Source organism: Aquarana catesbeiana, linkage group LG07, assembly GCF_042186555.1.
Source record: "Aquarana catesbeiana isolate 2022-GZ linkage group LG07, ASM4218655v1, whole genome shotgun sequence".
In the NCBI taxonomy this organism is placed as follows: domain Eukaryota; kingdom Metazoa; phylum Chordata; class Amphibia; order Anura; family Ranidae; genus Aquarana; species Aquarana catesbeiana.
In genome coordinates, this window is record NC_133330.1 from 193,066,679 (window position 1) to 193,087,695 (window position 21,017).

General features: G+C 41.4%; 1 protein-coding gene across 3 annotated transcripts in view; it reads left to right on the top strand.

Moving 5' to 3' along the window:
- Positions 1–21,017, top strand: part of STXBP3 (syntaxin binding protein 3) — a 202,164-nt gene that overhangs the window by 63,870 nt on the left and 117,277 nt on the right. For all 3 annotated transcript variants that reach the window (XM_073592934.1, XM_073592932.1, XM_073592933.1), the window contains exons 2-4: positions 7,674–7,723; positions 8,100–8,181; positions 8,717–8,793. In XM_073592934.1, the coding sequence (XP_073449035.1) occupies positions 7,674–7,723; positions 8,100–8,181; positions 8,717–8,793 (209 nt within the window). The remainder of the gene's footprint in view (positions 1–7,673; positions 7,724–8,099; positions 8,182–8,716; positions 8,794–21,017) is intronic.

The following is a 21,017-nucleotide window of genomic DNA, read 5'->3' on the forward strand; positions in this document are numbered from 1 at the left end:
GGTCCGGGTTGATCCACAGTGGGATTAGTTTTTTTATCCTAGTGGCCAGGATCTTGGAGTACAGCTTCGTATCAGCGTTCAATAGGGCTATTGGCCTGTAGCTTGAGCAGTTAACTTTGTCTTTCCCTTCTTTTGGTAGTATTGTAATATGAGCTAATAACGATTCACTTCTTATTTCTTCATCTTCCCCTAAGGAATTCATATATTCTAATAGTTTTGGAGTCAGCTGTTCTTCAAATTTTTTATAGTATTTGACCGTAAACCCGTCTGGTCCTGGGCTTTTTCCTACAGGAGTTTCCTTTAATGCCAGTTTTACCTCTTCATGCGTAATATTTTTTTCCAATTCTTCTAGTTGGTCTATTTTTAGTTTGGTAAGTTTGCTTTTTTTAAATATTCTTGTATCTTCTTTGTTCTTGTATTCGCTTCTTTCCAACTTTCCTGTCCTTTTATTGCATAAAGGGAGCTGAAGTATTTTTGAAATGTTATCGCTATATCTGTGGTTTTATTTACCACTTCTCCTTTTTCATTTTTGATCTTCTCAATGTAATTCAAAGACTTCTTTTTTTTTACCAGATTTGCTAGGTATTTTCCTGGTTTATTACCCCATTTATATTTTTCTTGTACTACTCTGTTGTAGTCCTTCCTTTCTTCTTGTTCCATCCAGTCTTTTAATTGCTCTCTCTTTTGAGATAGTAGGCCGAAGATTTTGTTGTTTACTTGATTTTTGTGTTTTCGTTCCAATTCATAAATTTCTTTAATTATTTGTTGCATGTTTGTTTTCCTTTCCTGTTTTTTTCTTGCCCCTATAGCTATTAACTTGCCCCTGATAACCGATTTATGCGCCTCCCATATTGTTGCTTTCGATACTTCTGGTGTATCGTTTTCTTCAAAATATCTTTTAATTTCTTCTATGATGCTTATTTCGGTCTCACTGTCTTCTAATAAAGTTTCGTTGATTCTCCATGGACCCCTTTCAAGGACTTCTCCTTTTATTTTCATTCTCAAGATTACTGGGCTGTGATCTGAGGCGGTTATTATGCCTATTTTTGTTTCTTCTATTTCTTCCAAGTTTCTATGTTCGACCATGATGTAATCCAATCTGGAGTAAATTTTGTGTACTGTTGAGTAGAATGTGTAGTCCTTTGTGCTGGGGTGCTGAATTCTCCAAGGGTCTATTAGTTGCTGTTCATATAATGTTCTTTTTAATTTCTTTAGTTGATTTACCTCTTTGTCCCTTACTCTTGAGGTACTGTCCATTTTATTATCCATGCTGAAGTTGAAGTCTCCAGCTAGTATTAATTTTCCTTGCTTGAATTCCATTAGTATTTTAATTATATCTATCAAATATTTTTTAGGGTTCTTATTAGGACAGTAGACATTGGCCAATGTATATTTTACCCCATGTATAGTTCCTGTAATAAAAAGATATCGACCCTCCGGGTCTATTTTCCTTTGATCTATTAGAAAACGTACATTTATCCCTATACCGATGGCTACTCCTTTGGCCCTTCTTATTGGCGAGTCTCCTTGATACCATGTTGGTATGTTTCTTGAATAAATTTTGGCACTTGAGTTTTGGGTTATATGCGTCTCCTGTAGGAAAATTATTTCTGCTTTACTTTTTTCTAGTTCTCGGAGGATGATGTTTCTCTTCCCTGGGGAATTTAGTCCTCGGACATTGTAAGAGATTATTTTTATGCTGTTTACGTTTTCCATTCTTGTGCCTTTTCTTCCCCGCCCGTCCTCCGGCCCTCCCCCCCACGCGGTCCCCCTAGGAGACCGGATGGAGGGGACACCCAGCGGACGCACGGGGTCTCCTCATCTCTTGTCTCAGAATAGGTGTGCTTATGTAACCACTCATGTGACTCAGACCTCTCCCTCCCCACCCTCCCTCCCCCTCCCCTCCCTCCTCCCACCCTCCCCCTCCCTTTTTTCTGATATGGGTTTTTTACCCCCATATTCTCTAGAGCTGAGAGCATTTTACTTTGTTTTGTGGGGCACGCTCTGCCCCCTCTGCTCTATTTATTGTGAGGCGGAGCTCTGTAAGACACCCTATTACCCCCCTGCCTAAGCACTAATAGGGCGACCCCCTGTCCACTCCGTGAGTCCCTGTCTCCCTCTCCCTGCGTTTTTGTTGTGTTTTACCAATCCTTTCACTTTCCTTTTTTTCCCATCCCATCAACCCCAGCCCCCCCCCCCCTTTCCACTCTAAGGCCCCTTGCACCGTTGTGTGGTATTTTCTCAGATATTAATTTCCTCGAGAGTCCACATCTTGATGTCTGATCCTTGAATTTACTTGCCACTGTAGGTCATCTCTTGCCGTTATTCGCTCCTGACTATTTGCGTATTTTTCCAGTTCTGGGGAGGGGATTTCTAGTTTGTTGCAAAAGTCCGGAATCTCCTCCACATGTCTTAGCCTCGCACTTATTCCGTTTTTCCTTGCTATTAGACATGCTGGAAAACCCCAGTTGTATTGAATTTCTTGCTCCCGGAGGATTTCTAATAATGGCTTTAGTATCCGTCGTCTTTTCAACGTTTCTTGAGATAAGTCTTGAAATATTTGTAATTTACCTCCCGCAAACTCTATTTGTGTTTTCCTCTTTAGGTTTATCCAGATCTGTTTTTTTTCTTCCCATTTTTCAAAGCGTACGATTACATCTCTAGGTGTTTCCCTTGCAAACCTTTGAGGTTTTTTTACTCGAAAGACACTTTCTATTCCTATTGTGTTAGTTGTTTCCTTTCCCAAGATTTGGTTGAAGAGATTGTTCATTTTTTCTATTAGATTTTCTGCTTGTTCTGTTTCCGGTAACCCACGTATTCTCAAGTTTTTCTTTTTATCTCTATTTTCTTGCTCTTCTATTTTATATGATTGTTCCTGTTGTTCCCGTTTTAATTTCTTTATTTCATCTTCTAGTTCCTTTATGTTTTTTTGATGTAGGTCTACTTTGATCTCTACTTCTTCCACTCTGTTTAACATATATCCCATATCTTTATGGAGTGTTGACATCTCTGCTTTTAGGGAATTCTCTAGTGCCGCAAACATTTTTTCCATATCCTGTTTTGTTGGCAACTGTGGCCCTTGTTGTCCTTCCTCCTTTCCTCTGTCTTCCTCTCCCATTTCTGGCTCCATTCTGGGTTCTGAGAGGTGGCTGGTTTCTGTTTGTACTTTATACTGGCCTTTTTTATCCTTGTTGTCCTTCTCTTTTGTATCTATTTGTCTGCCCTTTGAACCCACTTGTTTCTCTCCTTCTCCGATTCCTTGCTGTATATACCTGTTCATAGGGCCTGGACTTGAGCCTAGGCTGGTCCTAGGTGATTTCGGTATTGCTCCCGCACTTCTTGTTGTTTTCCCCTTCATGTTTGTTTCTATGGCTGGATTTATAAGATCTTCAAAGCTGCCTTCCAGAATACCCCTTGATTGGGATCTCTTAATGATGAAAAAATCTCCCAGCCTTTTTAAATTGACTTATTTTTACTAATATTTCTTTTATTCCGTTCTCATACCCGGCATCCTCCCCACAATCCAATAATAGAAATAAATTAATGAGATATGAGTGGTCCCCGTTTTCCAGAAGTTATGTTACTACCTTAAGTACATTAAGCATTCCTTAGTGCTGTTCAATTGTTTAAGCGTTCTTAAGCTGGAAAAAAAAAAAAAAAAAAAAAAAAAAAGGCTCAAAAACGCTATTGCAGAAATGCTGAAAAAAAGCTGGAAAAAGTTAAAAAAAAAAAAAAAAGTCACTGCAAAGACACCGGCGTCTTCACAGCGCTTTTCCAGCAGCCCGTGTGCATGGGGGCCCAGGTGCTCAGCAAAATAATTCAAATGTTTTAGCGATATAATGCAATCTAATTCAAGTATTCAGCAAGATGATTTATATATTCAGCAGTATAGTTCCAGTATAAGCTTATATGTTCCACATTTTGTTACTATGGAATTTCTTCTTATTCTATAGTTTGTACTATCAAGCCTATAATTAGTACCCTTTGCAAAAAAAAAAAAAAAAAAAAAAAAAATTCACAAGAAAGGGAGATACTGCAGCAGCAGCAGCAGCAGCAGCAGGCAGGTGGGGGCTGGGAGACAACTCTTCCGTTGGCTTGTCTTTCTTTCACCTTCTCCTTCTCTTCTCCCCTGTTCCCCCCCCCCTGTTTTTATTGTTTTTCTTAGCTCACTTGATTCTACTTTTTCAGCTCTTTCGCCTTTTCCCCTGCTTGTTCACTTCAAGACAATTGCAATAGAAGAGCCAAAAGAGGAGGAAAAAACAAAAACAAACAAAAAAAAAACGCTCCAAAAACGCTCAAAGACGCTATTGCAAAAACGCTGAAAAAAGTAAAAAAAAAAAAAAAAAAAAAAAGTCACTGCAAAGACACTAGCGTTTTCACAACGTTCTCCCAACAGCCCATGTGCATGAGGGCCCAGGTGCTCATAAAAATAATTCAAATGTTTTAGCGGTATAATGCAATCTAATTCAAGTATTCAGCAAGATGATTTATATATTCAGCAGTATAGTTCCAGTATGAGCTTATATGTTCCACATTTTGTTACTATGAAATTTCTTCTTATTCTATAGTTTATACTATCGAGCCTATAGTTAATACCATTTGCAAAAAACAAAAACAAAAAAAGACCAAAAAAAAAAAAAAAAAAAAAAAAAAAGGATCACAAGAAAGGGAGCTACTGCAGCAGCAGCAGCAAGCAGGTGGGGGCTGGTAGACAACTCTTCCGTTGGCTTGTCTCTCATTCACCTTCTCCTTCTCCCCTGTTCCCCCCCCTGTTTTTATTGTTTTTCTTAGCTCACTTGATTCTACTTTTTCAGCTCTTTCGCCTTCATTTACTTTCGCTTTTTATTCCATTTTATTTCGTTTTATTTCAATATGTTCTTTCCCTTTCCCTTTCTTTTGCTCTATTACTTTTCCTTTGCCTTTTCACTTCAAGACAATTGCAATAGAAAAAAAGCCAAAAAAAAAAAAAAATACGGTACTTATCTTTTAGTTGTTGTTGAAATTGGGACAAAAAGGGACGCTCACTACAGCTTGTTGCAGTCAGACGCAGGTACAAACTTCCTCTGGCTTACTCCACAAGACAGCTCAGTGAGTGATGAGCAGGGGGGGCGGGGAGGGAAGCTACCTACACCTTCTCATCAGGCCGATCATTCCTCTCAGCTGCAGGGAGAGGGTTCTCAGGATCCTCACGCCGTGCACAGAGCCATTACCAGGCTCCTCCCTCCAACTCCTCTGGCTTTTATATAAACAGTACTCTTCATCAATCTGGCTCCAGCCTTCTCTGATTGCTGTTGCCAAATCATCTTTGCAGGTTGGAGCCTTGTCATGGACCATTTTCTTTAATTTCCACCACAGATTTTCAATTGGATTGAGATCTGGACTGTTTGCAGGCCATGACATTGACCTTATGTGTCTTTCTTCAAGGGATTTTTTCAGTTTTTGCTCTATGGCAAGATGCATTATCATCTTGATAAATGATTTCATCATCCCCAAACATCCTTTCAATAGATGGGACAAGAAAAGTGTCCAAAATTTCAATGTAAACCTGTGCATTTATTGAAGATTTAATGACAGCCATCTCCCCAGTGCTTTTACCTGACATGCAGCCCCATATCATAATTGACTGTGGAAATTTGCATGTTTTCTTCAGACAGTCGTCTGCATAAATCTCATTGGAACAGCACCAAACAAAAGTTCCAGCATCATCACCTTGCCCAATGCAGATTCGAGATTCATCACTGAATATGACTTTCATCCAATCATCCACAGTCCACGATTGTCTTTCCTTAGCCCATTGTAACCTTGTTTTTTTGTGTTTAGGTGTTAGAGATGGCTTTCTTTTAGCTTTTCTGTATGTAAATCCCATTTCCTTTATGCGGTTTTTTACAATTCGGTCACAGATGTTGCCTCCAGTTTCCTCCCATTTGTGTGTGATCACTCCTTTTTACCTACATACTAACAAGCAGATTTAATCTGATGCAGGTGTTAGTGTTTGTAATGAAAATTTACAGGGTGATTCCATAATTTTTTCCTCAGAATTGAGTGATTCCATAATTTATTCCCTGTGCTTTTTTTTCTATAAATCTGTTTCTGGCCACCACAATTATTTTTCTTGATTTCTTTTAGTGTCTCTTAAAGCCAGAAAGTTGCCATTTGAAATGCCTTTAGTTTTTGGCCATGTCTGTGATCTGCGTTTTTTCTACAACAATAAACAACTGAAGGAACATCCTCAGGGACTGGTGATTCCATAATTTTTGCCAGGGGTTGTATGTACACCATAGCTTGTTTCGGCTCTTTGCCTGGTTTTAGCCATGACCTTGGTATCCCAAACTCATGGAATGGGCTAAGCTCCAGTGTTGGCTTGGGTATTGAGCAAGTATCCCCTGTCTGCGTGGAGCTAGTGGACCACCTGGTCCAGGGCCTTAAGTCTGTCTGCGATGCATCATTGGATGTGGCTCCATTGCTTTCAAAACTGTGTCTGCGCTTGTTCTGCACAGCGTTCTCTGTCTTAAGTGTTGGTCTTCAGACCAGACTTTGAAGAAAGCTCTGGCAGAGTTACATTTTCAAGGTGACCAGCTTTTTTGTACCACGCTGGACAAGAACCTCACGGGAGGTAAAAGCATCTTTTAGCCTCAATCTAAAAAGGACATGGAGTCGCAGCGTAAGCAGGGACCTTCCATTTCTGCTATAAGACTCTTTTCCACTCCCCGGGCACCTCGAACAAAGATTCCAATCCTTTCAAGGCCCCCGCTGGTAGACAAAAATGTTCTTGGCAGCATAAGATCAATAGGCCCTCAGACAAGTCTTCCATGGCATGAAGATTTTCCCCAAATGGGTTCACAAACTGATCTTGTCAGGCTACCAGATGGTTTCTTTCCTATCCGCCATTCAGTCTTTCCTTCCAATCTCTGTCTTTCTCCAGCTCGACTATGTGATCTTTACTTGGCAGTCAAGGGGTTATTCATTCAGGGAGTGATCGCTCTGGTCCCTGCCCCCAAGAGGTTCAGGGGTTTCTACTCCATGATTGGTTGAACTAGATGAACTTGTGTCTTTTTTTTCCTCCACCAGACTAACTATATAGCTATGTACTCCAACCTGTTTACAGTGACGCAGAAGGAAGAGGTTTGACTGATTCTGGGCCTCGAGGATCTCAAACCTTTTAACGTTTTTGTGAAGGCCCAAAAATTCCAGATGGAATCTGTTTGTTTTAGTTCTGTGGTGGCTTCTCTTCATCAGGGGGATTCCTGCACCTCCATAGACCTCATGGATGCACACTTGCACATCCCTATCTGTATGAGGCACCAGAATTTTTTTATGCTTTGTGATAGGGGATGATCACTACTAATTTGACACCCTCCCCTTTGCCGTGGCCTCTGCCCCATGAATTGTGAAAGGGGGGGGGGAGCTCAAGTGCAGATGGCTAAAAGGTCCATGATAAGGTGTCCTAAATGCTATTGCACTTTATTTTGATAATGTAGATGTATTTTCTAGAGTATTGTTTTTCAACTTTTATATGCCTGAGCTATGTTAAAGCCTCAGAATGCATTTAGCTTTTCGATGTGGTGTTTCAGACTTATGAGCTTTAACTGGTTTGTCATGTTTTAATCCATCTGTATTTGAAATTTAGGTTAATCATATTTATAATGCTGATTTAAAATTTGTTTTTGTTACAGAAATCAAAACTGAAGTTTTAGATGACTGTAGAAAGCAAGATGAATGGAAGGTAAGTTGGTTTCTCGAACAGAAGTAAATACATTTGTTTCACTCGTTTATTTTACTATTATAATTCTTGGAGTATATATCGTCTAGTTTGATGTATGAAAGAAATAAAGGCTGCTTCAAAGTGGAGCTATATTAGTTGTGAATTAGCCCTTTTATGTGCAAGTTTTTCTCCAACAGACTTGGTTAGAACATTGTAAATATGTTGTAGCTCTGATCTTAAGAAAAAAGAAAGTTGCAGTGTTTGGCCAGCTAAAATGCTGATTTGTAATCCATATATTCTGGTTATTATTATTGCTTTTTATTACGTTTGTATGTTTTCAAAACCACTTACTAACACGTAGATTGTGTGGGTTTTTTATTTTATTTTTTTTATTCAGATTCTACTCCTAGATCAGTTTACCACCAGCCTGCTAACGTCATGTTGCAAAATGACGGACTTGTTCCAAGAAGGCATCACAGGTAAAAAGAGCATCAAGAAATTTGTGAGGAAAAACTACAGTTCAATTTTGTGATGCAGTAAGCAGGCAGTAAGCCTGCTTATTAGTGCATCAGTGCTCATTGGTCATCAATTCTTCGGGGTAAATCTGTTTTTTCAGCGTTTTTTATGATGCTGGTGACTGGTCACAGAGAGCCAGAGCAGAAATCACCAGGTGTTACCAAGAGTTAAATTTATCCAATGCTGACAAATGTTCCAGCAACAACTGTATAAGATCGGAAGGAATTTGCTTAATTTTCGGAATCTGCATCTGCAGAACCAATAGTGAAGGGAGCTGTTTCTAGAGAAACACAAACTACAAAGATTTACCTAATCTGTGCTTCTTAACCTTCCTTACTCCTATCCAAAACTTTAAAAAAAAAAGGGGGGGGGGAATATTTGGCTCTACCTTTTTGTTCTAAAGATTGTTTGTGTGTTCTCCAACAAATGCTATAGCTAAAAATGTAACCCATTTTATGTTTTTTTTTTTTTTTTTTTTTTTTTTTCTTTTATTTCTAGTTGTAGAGGACATCTATAAAATTAGGCAACCGTTTCCAGAATTGAAAGCAATTTATTTTATTTCACCAAACGAGAAGGTTTGTAGTTCCATTTTAATTTTTTTATTTTTTTTGTTCAACCTGCAGAGATTTTAAAGCAAATGTTTTGCATTGTTTTTTATATACCAGTGTGCTGATAGAAAAATATGTTGTATATGCGTCATCTAGGTTTCTCACATACACGCGGCATGGAACTCTCCAGGATTTGCATCTGATATGGAGACAATTTTTTTTTTTTTTTTTCTCATATTTTAAAAGGTTCTGCTCAGTGTCCTGGGGCTCAAAGGTTCTGTATAGCTTTGGGTGGGATAAAGCCTCCATTCCTAGTTTCGTATCTTACCTAGTAGCCAGACTTCATTAATTAGTCTCAGCTGCCCACAAGCATTTATGCAGGCTGACTGATGCTCGGGACTCTCTTGTGGCAACCTGCTTCTTGGTGAAAAGGCTTATTGCAGATCATATAGTAAAAATGTACAAGATCTGGCTGTTTTAGAGAAACCATCAGTGGGGGGCCCTGTTAGGGACTGACCCAAGTTATTAGTTCAGATGACCAGATTTGTTTTATGATCTTGCTGTGCAGGACCCTCCTACATCGAGCTGTGTTTTGTATGCTGCATTGCTGAATTAAAGTGCAGGGCAGCCCTGCATGACCTGCTCCTGGGTACTCCTGTCATGTGTATGGTTTATCCAATAACCATGTGAGTCTGTCCCCCTTACCACACACGTATGTATAGCTGCAAAGGGTGGGCCAACTCAATATTGAACCCTACGGACTAAAATTGGGATGCCATTAAAGTTCACGTGCGTGTAAAGGCAGACGTCCCAATACTTTTGGTTATGTATGTGTTTGTATTTTTCTGGTGATGTCTACACACACACAATATATAGATATAGAGAGATATAGATTTTTTTCTCTAGGGTCTCTGCTAAAAAATATATAATTTTTTAGCAAAAAAAATCTGATTTTTACTGTAAGAAACAAGTGTCAGAAAAAGCTTTAGAATTTAAGTGGTTAAACTGCCTGCATATTCACACAGCAGTTTCATCCTGTGGAAAAGTTACAATGTTGTTAAAATCTTGGCAGAATGCCCTGTTTGGCAGACTGCCAGAGTAAGCAGAGAACTCTATACTTGTGACATGAAAGAATCAAGACACTCCACAACATAGATTGTCAGAGGGGCTGAATCCAGATCGTGATCTTTTAACTATCAATTGTGCAGCTCTAGTTCACACATGCGTCAATACCCCTTTTATTATGCAGCATTTATTCAGCATTTTTAAAGCCTCTTAAATGCCCTTCAATGCCTGCCATGAATATTACAATGGCAGCACACAGTGCTGTTCACACAGGAGCGGTAGCGTGTCATGTTAAAATTTAAGCAGCATGTTGCCTTCATGAGGCATTGACAATTGTTAGCTGCCTCCATTGATTTCAATGGTAATGCTCTGTAATTATTGTACTTATTTCATTTATGGCGTGTGAATTAATTATTTATAAAATGTTAGCTGGGGGAGACACAGTGGAGGTCCTTGTATCTTAATGCACTGAGAAATAATGGAGAACCAGAACAGGGCAGCCCCAGCCACTTCCTGTTTTTACAGAACAGTTGTGTGGTAACACCATTTGCTTCTGTGTAGGCAGAGGCATTAAAGTGGAGTTCCACCCAAAAATGGAACTTCCACTTTTTGCAATCCCCCCCCCGGTGTCACATTTGGCACCTTTCCGGGGGGAGGAGGGAGCAGATATCTGTCTAATACAGGTATTTGCTCCCACTTCCTGGCATAGCTCACCGCGGCGCTTGCAGTGACCTATGCCGCTTCCGACGCCTACCCCATCCTCCCCCGCTGTATTCTGTGAGACACAGAACACAGCAGGGACCTTGAGAGGACGCGCAGAGCGACTCGCGCATGCGCAGGAGGTGAACCAGGAAGTGAAGCCGCAGGGCTTCACTTCCTTATTCCCTTACTGGGGGGTGGCGGCAGCAGCAGTAGCCAGGGGCCGAAGGACGGATCGGCTTCGGCTGCCGACATCGTGGGCTCCCTGGACAGACAGGTAAGTGTCCATATATTAAAAGTCAGCAGCTGCAGTATTTGTAGCTGCTGGCTTTTAATTTTTTTTTTTTTTTTTTCAGCGGACCTCCACTTTAAGCCAGCCAGCAATACTGACAGTGCCAGGCAGGAGCAAAGGTATTGAGCATTATTTCCAGTGTCAGCTTTTTGTGTCAGAAAAGTTGAGCTGGACCAAACCAAGTGTCAAAGAGATAAAAGTAGATCCTGCAGACAGTTCACGAATACATTTGCTATCACACCACTTTCATGGGCATTTATCAAGCATTCTTGAAGCTTTTTAGTGCTTCATAAACGCAATGAAAACTAATCAAAAACGCATCATAAATGCTTTAGGTGCGTTAATGAGAATTGCTTTAATATTCATAGTCAACACACGTGTGAAGAAACCCAAATAGACTCTCCTAAGATAAGGAATTGGATTTGCACGAGGTGCCGTTTGTAAATTTGTCTGGCAGCAAAAAAGTATGCAACGGTTTATGACAAAGAATAATTTCTCTACGTCCAGAAAGCTAGCGGCAGTTTTAGCCCCAGCAAAAGCAGATCTGGACCCCTTGATGTTTCAGAAACACATCAGGTGATGACTATTAACAGTCGCTAGAGAAAGAAGTCTGAGCCCTTAACTTTTGACTTTTCAGTGGTGTCCTCTTTTGCTGTAGTAAAGTAAGCTATTGAGTGGGAAGAAGTAGCAACGAGAGGTTAATAAATATTGCCCTGATCTGAGAAGCTCTCTTCACTTCCATTCTGGAAATCAAGGAGTTAATTGAAGAACAATGATAGTCTAATAACAAAAGGTGAGCCTGCTGAACAAATGCCATAAGTTGTATTTGCTTAAAGAGGATTTCTGCTCCCCACAAAAAAATTAAAGGGGTTGTAAAGGTAAAAGTTTTTTCACCTTAATGCATTCTATGCATTAAGGTGAAAAAACATCTGACAATACGAGCCCCTACGTTTTACTTACCTGACCCCTCGAAAGTCCCACGCTCACCCCCGACATCCTCTTCGCCGCTCAGCCTGGCCGTTGATCGGTTACAGTGGATGGATTGAAAGCAGCGTAGCCATTGGCTCCCGCTGCTGTCAATCACATCCAATGACGTGGCGTGCCGGGGGGCGGGGCCGAGTGATACAGTGAGCGGCTATGGCTGCCGGCTGTATCACAGGAGTGCGCCCGCAAGCACTCAACACCATGCGAGGGAGCTCACAATGGCAGAGGAAGGAGGGGGGCGAACTTCCGAGGGATGGCGCTGTCTCCTGGAAGTGGGGAAGGGTACTTGTCAAAAACAGGTACCCCCCCCCCCCAACGTGGAATTTCCGCTTATAGTCTTCCTCCTCCTCATCGGAGGGCATCGGAGGGGGGGGGGGGGGGAGGAAGACTATAAGTGGAAATTCCACTTTTGGGTGGAACTCCGCTTTAAGTTGGAGGATTCTGCATCATTGGGTTCACCTCGGGCTGGATGCTTCGCTGCCAAATGTCACGTCGCACTGCAATGGAGAATTCCATTTCCTTTAACCACTTGCCATCTGGGGCAATTTTGACAATTTTTCACATACATAAAAATTACTTAGAACCCCCAAACGTATATTTTCTGAAAGCGGAGGTCCTGGAGAATAAAATGGTGATTGTTGCAATTTTTTTATGTCGAACAATATTTGCACAGCCATTTGTCAAATATAGATTTTCAGGAAAAAAATACACTTAGTGCCCGCAAATGCAACCAATTTTATTTTGGTAAAATAAAGATGATGTTGCGCTGAGTAAGTAAATACTAAACATGTCAAGATTTGTGAGTTTGTGCTTATGAGATAAGAATCTTTTGTTAGTTGGACAACATTCAGATTCTGGCTTGCTTTCCAATCCAATTCAAACTCCAGCAATTGTCAATTGTATTTGTCCCAGTCAATGGAATATCTGGGGTGTTGGTCGATACTGAAGCAAACAGACTTTTTTTGCCATCAAGGAATATTGACGACTTGATTTGGAGTACCAGGATATCCATCTCTATTCCTTTGGTGGCCAGGGATTGTCTTCTCAGATTCTGGTAGTCCAATGGGCAAGCTGTCATCTCAGAACACTTAGAGCCCATTCACACAGGGGCAACTTTGGATCCGACTTCAAGTCGCCCCAAGTCGCCCCTAGTCGCCTCAAGTCGCGCTACACGAAAAAATCAATGTAAGGCTCTGTTTCCACTAGTGCGACTTTTCATGCGACTTGGGACTGAAAAGTCGCATGACAAATTGTTTCCCATGATTTCCAATGAGTACTGTTCATATCTGTGCGACTTCAAGTCGCAGCGACTTCAAAGTAGTCCCTGCACTACTTTGGTCCCACTTTGATGCGACTTGAGGTCCATAGATACAGGCATTGCTTCAAATCGCGGTAAAAAGTCGCGGTAAAATCGCGGTAAAAAATCGCGGCAAAATCGCGCGACTTTGGGGACGCACTAGTGGAAACATAGCCTAAGTGAATGGATCTGTCTTAATGCACACTACTGCAGTCGCTCCGACTTCAGAAAAGGTTCCTGTACTACTTCAATCCGACTTGAAGGCAACTTGTACCCATTGATTTCAATGGAAGTTGCCTCCAAGTCTGATCACTGTTCATACTGAGGCAACTTTACAGGAAGCAGAAAAGAAACAGAGTAATTTCCTCCACTAAACAGCCAGCCCCCTCCTTCTCACACACAGCTGATAAGCTCTGATTGGCCACTTGTAAAGTTCCCTGTCCTGGAGGCGACTTCAAGTTGTGTTGTAAGTTGCCCCAAGTCGTGCTGTGATTCATACTCAAGTCGTGTCCAAGTTGCCTCCCAAAGTCGTGCTGGAAGTCGTGTTGCCCCTGTGTGAATGGGCTCTTAGGTGTGCTTTCTTCAGCAGGGAAACGGTGTCCATGAGTCAGTACATCTTTATTTTCTCACGTGTGGCAAGAATTTTGGTGGTGGACTTCATAAATAAACCTCCTGGCAGGCAGGTTTCTCCATCCTGGTGTATGAACTGTACTTACTGCAGGATAAATTTTGCAGGGGTGGGAAGTGCATTGCATCGGTCACCAAATCCAGTTCTTAACCCAGATTGTTAAATTGGTTCGAACTAAAAGCAGCCAGAGGCTCTGAGTAGAGGTGCATCGATTGAAAATTTTGGTACCAAAAATGCAGGATGCACTTAGCCGAAAACTGAAAACGACCATTTTTTAAAAATAATGATATATTTATATATAATGGTATTCGACTTTTTAATTTTAATATCATCAATTTTCAATTAATATGAATTTATGGTTGGCCATTATTGGCACCTTTAGTGCAAGAAAAGCTCAAGCAAATGCAGTCTAATAGTATTAGCAAAATTTCCATTCGGTGCACCTCTAGCAGACCTGATACAGGAGATGGTCAGAGATGGCAGACATGATACTAGAGATGAATGCAGCCTCATGGTCAGAGACGGCAGACATGATACAAGAGATGAATGCAGCCTCACCAGTGCCAGGATCACACAGAGTGGCGATCTCCTGCTGTGTCACGGAGCTGGATTTGAATTGCCCGGGCCGGGCGGCTGCAGTAACAAAGTCCCGCCTCCTAGGCCGTCTCCTACGATACACGTCACACTAATTAAATTTCCCGGCATTGGATCAGTGTTCCATCTATCATAGGAGGCGGGACATTGTTACAGGGGCTGCCAAACAATTCGAATGAAAAGCTCTGTCATAGCGAGAGATCGCCGTTCTGCGTGACACACAAGGAAAGAGGAGAAGGGAGGGGAGGACTCAGAGGTATGCACCAGGATGACACCCCCGCAATGTGTGGCACCCGGGATGGCCTGCCCCCCCTCCCTTTCGGTGCCATTATCTGCACCTTTTTTTCTTTCGGCTGAATGCAAAAAACACTATTTTTAGCGGGCAAAATTTTCCTGCACCTCCTAGCCTCCTGAGGCCATTATCTGGGATATTAAAAGGCCAAAGAATATAATATTTAGAAGATGACTAGACAGCAGTGGCATATATTGCCAAAAGTCTCCCTCTTCGTCTGGCAGCGTGAATCTTTCAAACTATCTCTCGGGTATGCAGAATCAGGTGGCAGATGCTTTGCGTTACAACTTCATTCTTTGCAGTGAGTGGAAACTGAGGTTTGATCTTCTGCAGAAGGTGTTTGCAAAGTAGGAGATACTAACGATAGGCCTGGTGGCCTCCAGAGTCAATTACCAGCGCTCTCTGCTTATTCTCTTTTTTTTTTTTTTTCCTCTCCCCTCTCCCCTCTTCCCTCTCTCCTTCTTATTCTTCTAACGAGCATTTATATAGCGCCAACAGTTAACGCATCGCTTTACAATATAAAGGGGATAGTACGATTACGATATAGTTCAATACAGAAGGAATAGGAGGGCCTTGCTCATGCATGGAGCTTAAAATCTAAAGGGAGGTGGTACAAAAGGTAATAGCTGCAGGAGATGATCTAATGGAGGTGACTAGTATCAAAGAAACAAGGGGGGGGGGGGTGCCTTTCTAAGTGTAGTATTAAAACTAGGGCTGCAACTAATGATTATTTTCATAATCGATTAGTTACCCGATTATTGTTTTGATTAATCGATTAATCAGTTAATAACATCAAAAAAGCAAGTGTGGTGTATAATTTAGTTAATATGTAAAGTGTTTTTTTTTTTTTTTTTTTTTAAAAGGCACTTTATTCTTAAATATCTCTATGCAGTGGTAAATATAAATAACCAACTATATGGTTAGGGAGCAAAATCTCTAATCCACTCTGAGAATAACAGACAGAAGAGATATATTGTATATACTCTTAAAGAGTAAATCTGGTAAATATCAGACTCTGATCAAATTTTTGTATTAAAAAAAAAAAACAAACAATGTCTTCCTTTAACCACTTGAGCCCCGGACCATTATGCTGCCTAAGGACCAGAGGTCTTTTTCCAATTTGGCACTGCGTCGCTTTAACTGCTAATTGCGCGGTCATGCAATGCTGTACCCAAACGAAATTTGCGTCCTTTTCTTCCCACAAATAGAGCTTTCTTTTGATGGTATTTGATCACCTCTGCGGTTTTTATTTTTTGCGCTATAAACGGAAAAAGACCGAAAATTTTGAAAAAAAAATGATATTTTCTACTTTTTGTTATAAAAAAAATCCAATAAACTAAATTTTAGTCATACATTTAGGCCAAAATGTATTCGGCCACATGTCTTTGGTAAAAAAAATGTCAATAAGCGTATATTTATTGGTTTGCGCAAAAGTTATAGCGTCTACAAACTAGGGTACATTTTCTGGAATTTACACAGCTTTTAGTTTATGACTGCCTATGTCATTTCTTGAGGTGCTAAAATGGCAGGGCAGTACAAAACCCCCACAAATGACCCCATTTTGGAAAGTAGACACCCCAAGGAAATTGCTGAGAGGCATGTTGAACCCATTGAATATTTATTTTTTTTGTCCCAAGTGATTGAAAAATGACAAAAAAAAAAAAAAAAAAATTTACAAAAAGTTGTCACTAAATGATATATTGCTCACACAGGCCATGGGCCTATGTGGAATTGCACCCCAAAATACATTCAGCTGCTTCTCCTGAGTATGGGGATACCACATGTGTGGGACGTTTTGGGAGCCTAGCCGTGTACGGGGCCCCGAAAACCAATCACCGCCTTCAGGATTTCTAAGGGTGTAAATTTTTGCTTTCACTCTTCACTGCCTATCACAGTTTCGGAGGCCATGGAATGCCCAGGTGGCACAAAACCCCCCAAAATGACCCCATTTTGGAAAGTAGACACCCCAAGCTATTTGCTGAGAGGCATATTGAGTCCATGGAATATTTTATATTTTGACACAAGTTGCGGGAAAGTGACACTTTTTTTTTTTTTTTCATAAAGTTGTCACTAAATGATATATTGCTCACACAGGCCATGGGCATATGTGGAATTGCACCCCAAAATACATTTAGCTGCTTCTCCTGAGTATGGGGATACCACATGTGTGGGACTTTTTGGGAGCCTAGCCGCGTACGGGACCCCGAAAACCAATCACTGCCTTCAGGATTTCTAAGGGTGAAAATTTTTGATTTCACTCTTTACTGCCTATCACAGTTTCGGAGGCCATGGAATGCCCAGGTGGCATAAAACCCCCCCAAATGACCCCATTTTGGAAAGTAGACACCCCAAGCTATTTGCTGAGAGGCATGGTGAGTATTTTGCAGCTCTCATTTGTTTTTGAAAATGAAGAAAGACAAGAAAAAACATTTTTTTTTTTTCTTTTTTCAATTTTCAAAACTTTGTGACAAAAAGTGAGGTCTGCAAAATACTCACTATACCTCTCAGCAAATAGCTTGGGGTGTCTACTTTCCAAAATGGGGTCATTTGGGGGGGGTTTGTGCCACCTGGGCATTCCATGGCCTCCGAAACTGTGATAGGCAGTGAAGAGTGAAATCAAAAATTCACGCCCTTAGAAAGCCTGAAGGCGGTGCTTGGTTTTTGGGGTCCCGTACGCGGCTAGGCTCCCAAAAAGTCTCACACATGTGGTATCCCCGTACTCAGGAGAAGCAGCAGAATGTATTTTGGGGTGTAATTTCACATATTCCCATGGCATGTTTGAGCAATATATCATTTAGTGACAACTTTGTGCAAAAAAAAAAAAAAAAAAAAAAAATTTGTCTCTTTCCCGCAACTTGTGTCGCAATATAAAATATTCCATGGACTCGACATGCCTCTCAGCAAATAGCTTGGGGTGTCTACTTTCCAAAATGGGGTCATTTGGGGGGGTTTTGAACTGTCCTGGCATTTTATGCGCAACATTTAGAAGCTTATGTCACACATCACCCACTCTTCTAACCACTTGAAGACAAAGCCCTTTCTGACACTTATTGTTTACATGAAAAAGTTTTTTTTTTTTGCAAAAAAATTACTTTGAACCCCCAAACATTATATATTTTTTTAAAGCAAATGCCCTACAGATTAAAATGGTGGGTGTTTCATTTTTTTTTTTCACACAGTAATTGCGCAGCGATTTTTCAAACGCATTTTTTGGGGAAAAAACACACTTTTTTAAATTTTAATGCACTAAAACACACTATATTGCCCAAATGTTTGATGAAATAAAAAAGATGATCTTAGGCCGAGTACATGGATACCAAACATGACATGCTTTAAAATTGCGCACAAACGTGCAGTGGCAACAAAATAAATACATGTTTAAAAGCCTTCAAAAGCCTTTACAGGTTACCACTTTAGATTTACAGAGGAGGTCTACTGGAAAAATTACTGCACTCGATCTGGCCTTCGCTGTGATACCTCACATGCATGGTGCAATTGCTGTTTACATATGACGCCAGACCGCCGCTTGCGTTCGCCTTAGCGCGAGAGCAGGGGGCGACGGGTGCTTTTTTTTTTTTTTTTTTTTTTTTTTTTTTTTTGCTTTTTTAATCTTACTTTTAAACTGTTTCTTTCATATTTTTTTTTTTTAATCATTTTTATTGTTATCTCGGGGAATGTAAATATCCCCTATGATAGCAATAGGTAGTGACAGGTACTCTTTTTTGAAAAAATTGTGGTCTATTAGACCCTAGATCTCTCCTCTGCCCTCAAAGCATCTGACCACACCAAGATCGGTGTGATAAAATGCTTCCCCAATTTCCCAATGGCGCTATTTACATCCGGCGAAATCTAAGTCATGAAATACTCGTAGCTTCCGGTTTCTTAGGCCATAGAGATGTTTGGAGCCACTCTGGTCTCTGATCAGCTCTATGGTCAGCTGGCTGAATCACCGGCTGCATTCTCAGGTTCCCTGTTGAGACAGGAGAGCCAGAGAAAAACACGGAAGACGGTGGGGGTGGGGGGGGGGCATTCCCTCCCACGGCTTGTAAAGGCAGTCTAGAGGCTAATTAGCCGCTAGGATTGCTTTTACATGAAAGCCGACCGCTGGCTGAAAAGAATGATACCAAGATGATACCTAAACCTGCAAGCATCATTCTGGTATAACCACTCAAAGTCGTGAATGGCGTACCTGAAGACAAAAAAATGGTTAACAATGGTTAACAATAAAGCACAGTAAACAGTAAAGTATAAATAATTACACACCTGAAAAACAAACATGATAAAACATAATAACAATAACAATAAAACATTGCAGAATAGAATACAGTAAAAAAGAGCAGAACAATAGAGAGAGAGAATAGAGAGAGAGAGAACAATAAAACGACAACTATTTTTTTTTTATTTCATATTTTTTTTTTTTTTTTTTTACACTTTTTTTGTAACTAACTTTTATAACGGTAACCGGTTCCAGGTTCGGGTCTCTCAAAATGCGATGGCATCTTGGGAGACCCTGTGAAAGTGTGCCTAGTCTGTGCAATGCTGTACTCTACGCTAATACTCAACTAGTGAATGGTAGCGTTCAAAACATTCACCAATGCAAAGACCAGGATTGTCAGGACAGGAGGGACAATAATAGCGGGTGTCACGCCTATATCCGCGCTTGCTGCAGACACAACATCTTTTTTGGGGGGTTCGCTGGGTAGGGGTACTCGGGAGGACATAAAGAAAATGCCTCTCATGCAGCCGACTGCATTTGGTTGGGGATGTGAATGGGGGAAGTACGGGCGCTGCAGAAGCGGTGGGTTCCCAATTAGGATTGGCGAATGCAGCAGGAAGGGCATTATGGGCACGACGGGCCTGTGTTTGTCTTTTTGGTGGCAGCGGGACACTACTTGTGCTTGCCACCTCGCCAGCTTGAACTGCACTTATGGGACTCGCCACGTCACCACGTGTTACTGCAGTGCTGGTTTGACTACGACCGGGGTGTACTAGGCTGCTGGTGCTTGCCAGTTCCCCAAAACGCTACCAAAAAACTGTTAGCGATCGCAGGGATCAGGCCTGACTCTGCGAACGCTGCAGTTATGCGTTTAGTGTTTTGTAAGTGACAGTGATCAATCGATACTGCACTTGGGTGGGCTGGGCCGGGCGGAGGGGCAAAACGCAGGTGCTAGCAGGTATCTGGGCTGATCCCGCTAACACTGCGTTTTTGGGAACCCTAAACTGCTGGTGACGCTAGTATAGATCTGATCGGATCAGATATTGATCCGTTCAGATACTATACCACTAAGGGAGGTGTACGGTGCGTGCGTGGGTGTTAGCGGTACTGGCGCTAACCTGACGCTGCCTGGGGCTGGTGCTTGCCAGTTCACCAAAATACTACCAAAAAAGCTGTTAGCAATCGCAGGGATCAGGCCTGACTCTGCGAACGCTGCAGTTATGCGTTTAGTGCCTTGTAAGTGACAGTGATCGATCGATACTGCACTTGGGTGGGCTGGGCGGAGGGGCAAAACGCAGGTGCTAGCAGGTATCTGGGCTGATCCCGCTAACACTGCGTTTTTGGGAACCCTAAACTGCTGGGGACGCTAGTATAGATCTGATCGGATCAGATATTGATCCGATCAGATACTATACCACTAAGGGAGGCGCATGCTGTGTGCGTGGGTGTTAGCGGTACTGGCGCTAATCTGACGCTGCCTGGGGCGACGCATATCACCGCCGGGCGATCGGGGGGCTAAACCTTTATTCGGTAATAAACGGCGGGTGCCCTGACACTATAAAAAAAAAAAAAACTAACCAGCGTCAACCGTAACGGTTATACGGTGATCAGTGGTGAAAGGGTTAACTAGGGGGCAATCAAGGGGTTAAAACATTTATTAGGTGGTATATGGGGGTCCACACCAATAATAGATTTGCGCTTACTCTAAAAAGTAGAAGAATTTGTAAGCAGCTGACACCACAACTAGAATCGTTGCCAAGCATATAAATAATAAACAAAAATGTGTAGCGCTAAAAGACAAGAAATTTAAAACTGATATAATAAAAGGCCTATACCCAAAGTATATATATACGTATAAAGGTACATACAAAATCAGACTAAAAATAAAAATGTATCAAATGGACAGTCAATGAGTTGGAACTGAATGTATCGCTACCCAAAACGTGAGGTGAGAAGCGCCTTCACCAACATACAGCAGAAAAAAGTCTCAGAGAATGATGTTCTGCAGTCATTCAAAAAGTCCTTATCAATACATTGGATAGTCCAAACGTAAACCAGACTCTAATGTCACACCACTGTGTCATCAAAACATGCAGTGCACTTAGATGTTATAGATGGGGGCTTACCGGAGGGTTTGAACCCAATACAGTATATACTGTGAGGGTCAAACCGGCTTTTATTGCA